We start from the raw sequence: 6,000 nt of genomic DNA, 5'->3' as shown, positions 1-6,000 counted from the left end.
AAGGGGAAATCTCGGGTCCGAGTCTGGGTGGACCCGACCCAGACCCTACCCATTGCCATCCCTAACGGCTACTGAAAGAAAGACTCGAACGCTGACCATTTTGGCAACAGGGGCAAAAGTGTCCGTGAAATCAACTCCTTCCTTCTGATGATTGCCAAGGACCACTAGACGAGCCTTATGACGCTCAATACTGCCATCAGAGAGATACTTGGTCTTAAACGCCCATTGGCAGCCAATAGGTTTTGTCCCGTCAGGTAAATCGACAATATCCCATATATGATTTTGTTCAAGGGCCTGTATTTCACGTTGCATAGCTTAGCGCTAATGTTCGTGAACTATCGCATCTTTATAAGACCTGGGGTCTAAATTAGTAGTGATACAAGCAAGGAACTTACGATGATTTGTAGAAAAATTATCATAAGTAAACAAATTAGCAATAGGAAACCGCGTACCTGAGGATGCCGAGATGATGGAGTGGGTGTGAACGGGGTGTGTACTACGAGCCGTGTAACATTGATAATCATTGAGGTAAGGCGGTGGAGCACGAGGTCGTACTGACTTGCGAGGGATAGTCGGGGCAGGCTGCTCGGTCATGGCCGAGCTCCCCCTGTCTAACGTGGCTGGTGGTGGGGAAGGCTGCTCGGTCTCATCCGAGCTCCCCCTGACATTAAGAGGTGAAAGTAACAATTCAGGAATGTCAGCATAGGCATGAGATGGAGAGTCCATTAATGGTGTAGATTGTGTCTCATTATACGGAAAAACAGCCTCGATAAAATGAACATCCCGTGAAACACATATTACCTTAGTTTCAAGGTCCATAACCTTCCACCCCTTTTTACCATAATGGTAACCCAAAAATACACATCGTCGACTACGAGGACCAAACTTATCCTTAACACGTGAGCGATGGTGGACATAACATAAGCACCCAAAGGTGCGTAAGACATTAAGGTTAGGAGCAGAACCAAACAAAATCTTATATGGAGACATGCCTTGAAGAAGAGCCGTAGGGGTGCGATTAATTAAGAAAACAGCGGTCTGAACACATTCCCCCCTTCGCCCCACCCCCCAAAAAAAATTAATTGGAAGAGAGGCCTGAAAGCGAAGTGCTCTAGCTATTTCCAAAATATTACGGTGTTTTCTTTCGACCCGACCATTCTGTTGTGGAGTTCCAACACACGAGGTATGTAACAAAATTCCGTGGTTGCTATAAAATTCATTTAACGTAGAATTTATAAATTCGGTACCGTTGTCAGTACGCACAATTTTAACGTCCTTAGCGAACTGCGTGCGAACCATGTTACAAAAAATTTTCATGCAGCTAGGAAGTTCAGTTTTATCACTAATCAAATAAACCCAAACGGCACGAGAATGGTCATCAACGATCGTAAGAAAATAATTTGCACCATTTAAAGAGGACGTAGAATATGGTCCCCATAAATCACAATCTATTAAATTGAATAAATTGCTTGCCATACTTGAACTAAGAGGAAAAGAACTACGAGTTTGTTTCGCATGGATGCATACATCACAATTAGCTAACAACTGTTTTATTTTGGCAGAACTAGTATTAGAAATAAATGATAGATGCTGACTTGAGGGGTGTCCAAGACGCCTGTGGAGGAGAAGAGTAGTGTCAGCGATGCTACTGTTGCTCAAAGCTTATTGTGTCATAGGTCGATAATAGTACATCCCGTTCAAGAATTCACCCAGTCCAATCTGCATCCTCGAATTGCGGTCCTGAATAATACATAGACGATCAGTAAATGTAACTAAGCAATCCAAGGCACTTATTAATTGTCCAATAGATATTAAATTGCATTTAAGCTTAGGAACGTAAAGAACGTCCCGTAGGACTAAAGAACCCAAAGTGGTCATGCCACGCATAGTGGCTACAGTCAATACGTCGTCTGGAAGACTTACAGGACAAGGTGAAAAAGAAACACACTCTGTTAGTTCGTCAAGAATGCCAGTCAAGTGATGCGATGCCCGGCTGTCAAGTAACCAAGATGAAGTAAGAAATAATTGCTTACCTGACAATTTAGAAGATGGAAAATTATTATCAAGAAGAGTTAGTAATTGCTGAACTTGGTCTGATGAAAGAGCGGGTACATCGGATGAAGAAGCAGAGGAGGCAGCGACAATAGGAGCCTCGGGTCGAGTGGCATGGACGGTATTTGCAGTAGCAGGTTGGGTAGCAGGTTGTGCATGTTGTTGCTGCTGACCACGACCAGAAGAAAAAGACCCACGACCTCGACCAGATCGTCCACGACCACGACCACGAGTTGGATAACCAATCTGTTGATAACACCTCTCATAGTCATGTCCTGGTTTGGTACAATAAGTACAAGTAAGGCTTGAAGTCGGAACCACTGAAGGAGGCGAAGTACTGGAAGAGGAGGCCTGAACCGAGAAACTCATAGCCTCAGTTTTATCGTCTCGGTCACGAACAATAGTCTTATGACACTCCTCTTGAGTAGCTAAGGAAAATGCCTTATTAATGCTTGGAAAGGGATCCATACTCAAAATTTGGGTACGAAGATTACTGTACTTTTCATCGTTTAAGACTCAAAATAAAATCATGAACTTGCTCCTCAGCGGCACAAGCACGTAATTTTGTAGCAGCGGAACATTTACAACCACAAGTAACATCGACGGAACCATAAAGTTCATCCCACAAGCTTTTAAATTTGTTATAATAGGCAACCACAGATAATTCCTTCTGACGAAAATTATGGTACTCGGACTTAAGTTGATTGATTCGGGGACCATTGGCAGTGGAATATCATTCGTTAAGGTCGGCCCATAAGTCAGCCGTGATAGTATAAGACACAATGCTAGGTTGTATTGACACATCAACAGAATTGAAAATCCAAGAACAAATAATCGAGCTATTAGATTTCCAAGCCGCAAATTCCGGGGATTTTTCATCAACAGGTTTAGAAAAATCACCATTAATAAAACCAAACTTATTTCTACCGTCCAATGCATTAATAATAGCTTTAGTCCAAACATCGTAATTGTCTCCGGTTAACAAATACTTCGTTAAAGAGTTACTAGGGCCTTCGGAAGGATGGAGATAATAAATAGTAGAAGCATCATGAATGAGTTGGAGCTTCTTACCGTTACCATTGTCGTTGCCGTTGGTCATCGTGACGAAGTAGGCGGATTACGTGAGCAATCCGGTGGAGGAGACAGAGCTGGAGCAATAAACTGGACGCAAGAAAAAAAATATTGGATCTCAAACCATTGGCTCAGATACCATGATAAATTGCAAAGAATTGTATGAATTTTTATTAATTGTGTGTGGAAATAAGACGGATACAACCTTATATATATACTAGAGTTTCTTGTCTAGAAATCTATCGGAAATAAGAAAGCTAGAAATCTATTGGTAATAGAAAAGTGTAAATAGATTGAAATTCCTAAAAGAGATTTACGAAACAATTTTATCTAAACGAGGAAATATCGTTATAGTTTTTGTTTTGTAGGGCGATATCTTACAAGTTTCTCTATCTAGGCATAAATCGTTGGAACTATGAATATTAGGTACTTTTTTTAATAGTCTTTAATTCTTTATAACGGTGAAATTTTTTGAGTTAGTCTTTTTCTCCCTTCGTCCCAGTCATTTTTGCATTTTTTTATTCTTTAAGGGCATTTTCGACAAGTTATAAATGTTCGATTTTATTTTTAATCACGTTATTGCTTGTTTCTACTTTTTTTTTGTTAAATGTTTTGTAATTTAGGTGTATAATGGTCATTTACGTCCATAAAAAAAGTAAAAGTCGTCATTATTTAATGTTAAAAACCCAAAATTTTATAACGAATACTAACATCTTCAAATATGTTAGTTGTCAACAAAAAATATTTGGTTATCAAAATAAAATATTACTTATCAATCCATGTATTTCATTGTATATGAGCTTTCTAAAACACTCTAATTTAACCAATTAATTGACAAGCTTTAACATTGTGATGTTACATCATGCGGAAAGAATTATTTTTTCCATGTCCAAATAACCACATCAAACTAATTTATATAGGCCCAAAATGTATGCCTTCGTAAATTCATTGAGGTTGCACAAACTTAACTAGTTTTTAAGATAAATGAAATTATTGTTAACCCGGGAAAGCAAGACAAACAAAAAGGCAGGTGCGCAAGCCAGATCAGATCTAGTTCGCCATCCGAGATATCCAGATCGAGGTGCAGGTCCACCAACCCTGGTCTATCCTGCTCTTGTTCTCCTCACTGCTCTCCTCTTTATTTTTAAACGGTCTCATTGCTGGTTTGGCTGGCGGACGATTCGATGGTCTTTTTCTTATTAAGCATCTCGCCTTACATCATCAAGATTTAAAAATCAAACCCCTTATTAGAAATTATACGATCTACGAGATAACCGTCTATTCTAAAAAGAGACTTTTATTCCGCTTCAGAGACTCGGGTCTTGCGTAGTCGATCCAGTCAGCCCAGATGCGTGGTCCCTTACTATATTAACCGATCTCCATAACTAGCATTATAGGACGGAGTGAGAATATGGAGTTTGTCGACGAGTGCGGCTTTCGAGTCTAGGACTGCGGAAAAAAGGTAGGATCTTAAAATTCTTAATATAGCGAGTTGAAGTGTCCTCTGAACTCAGCTGAGACTTTATCGACGCTTTACTCGCAAAAACCACAATCGTCTTCTATGGGTGTTTCTTCCCGGTAAAACCTGGAGTTGACGTCTCGTGGGAACAACTCAAACAAAGAAAAGTCTGGTCTGAATTCAAGCACGGCCCGCCCGTCTGTGTTTGGCTCGTGAACCGGGATACTGGAAGAAGGTCTTTTTGACCACGAAGCTTGCTTGCTGAGGACCTGGGGAGATCTCCCTCCCCAGGTAAAGAAAGAAATTCAATGGCAAAAGGTAAGGAAAAGGCAAAAGCGGAAGATATGTAGCCAGTTGTTATGACGACGCAATCGTGACAATCCTAGCGTTTGTGTTCTCGGGTAAATATCTTTCATACAAACCATATATATAGCAAGCATAGTAATATGATACAACTTTTATGGGTGCAATGATAACAATCTTTAGTTTTTATTATATACGGAGTATATGTTTACTATCATTATTCAACAAAATGTCAAGTAAAAATAGGCCAATTTCCGGGACGCATTCAAATTGCACGGGTTTCCTTTTTAGTAGCTGTGCTTAAGTTATTACGAGTATTATATATTAATCGTAACATTTTATTATTTTTTTGAATTTCTCTCGATCTACTTACTGCAGCCCAGGAAGAAAAACATCATCTAGGCCTTCTCTCTTGCTCCGATGTCTTCTACGCCTAGGACGTTGTCTAGGCCAAGAGCTCCGACTTCCGCTCTTTGTTCCACTGATAGTTTTGGAAGCTTTGCTAATGTTTGACAAAGTAGAGAGGCCTCTGTAACCAGTTCCAGAGATACGGCAAAACGTTGAAAAACTCAAGCCCTTGAATCTTCCTGTCTTTGCATGCCAGTTTATCAGATAAAAGGAGGGGAATACGCTTTGTGATCCTATGATAAAATGGTATTGCTGAGGCATGAAAGTGGAGGCGTGCCCCAATAACGCTTTGTTTGACAATTCATGTCCGAAAATCGCGGGTTTGCTGTTTGCAATAAAGATAAAGACGGACGACAAGTCCTACTGCGGTATATATGTTTATTATATTTTGATAGAATTTCAATATAAAATGTTATTAGTATTGTCATATTATAGGTAGGTCTGTTACATACAAACCCGCTAACTGTCAAAGAAAATAATAACTGAAAAGAAAAATTTTGAATATGACTTCCTTGAAAACGTAACCATTATCTGTACATAATTCTACCAGAATAAAACTGGAATAGCAAACCCGTGCAATTTGCACAGGGTTAGACTAGTAAATAATACCAAACAATAATCCTAGAAAAAATTTATACTTTTTGGCAACATGAAACAATCCCATTAATAAACAAACAATGTCCGTCGATTATACTCTTTGTCAACAT

General features: G+C 39.6%; 1 protein-coding gene across 2 annotated transcripts; it reads right to left on the bottom strand.

The window, feature by feature from the left end:
- Nucleotides 1-1,413: 1,413 nt before the first annotated feature.
- On the bottom strand, nucleotides 1,414-3,213 carry LOC141640672 (uncharacterized). Of its 2 annotated transcripts, none has more exons than XM_074449380.1 (2): nucleotides 2,034-3,213; nucleotides 1,414-1,740 (listed from the first exon to the last, which is right to left on the bottom strand). In XM_074449380.1, exons 1-2 carry the CDS (start codon nucleotides 2,518-2,520, stop codon nucleotides 1,706-1,708), a joined length of 522 nt encoding a protein of 173 aa, XP_074305481.1. In that variant the 5' UTR covers nucleotides 2,521-3,213; the 3' UTR covers nucleotides 1,414-1,705. The 2 variants fall into 2 exon arrangements, with proteins under 2 accessions (XP_074305481.1, XP_074305480.1); XM_074449379.1 differs by having other exon boundaries at nucleotides 1,565-2,403; nucleotides 3,124-3,203.
- Nucleotides 3,214-6,000: the final 2,787 nt, after the last annotated feature.

Source organism: Silene latifolia, unplaced genomic scaffold (assembly GCF_048544455.1).
Source record: "Silene latifolia isolate original U9 population unplaced genomic scaffold, ASM4854445v1 scaffold_96, whole genome shotgun sequence".
Taxonomy (NCBI): domain Eukaryota; kingdom Viridiplantae; phylum Streptophyta; class Magnoliopsida; order Caryophyllales; family Caryophyllaceae; genus Silene; species Silene latifolia.
This window is presented reverse-complemented; position numbering and strand designations above follow the sequence as displayed.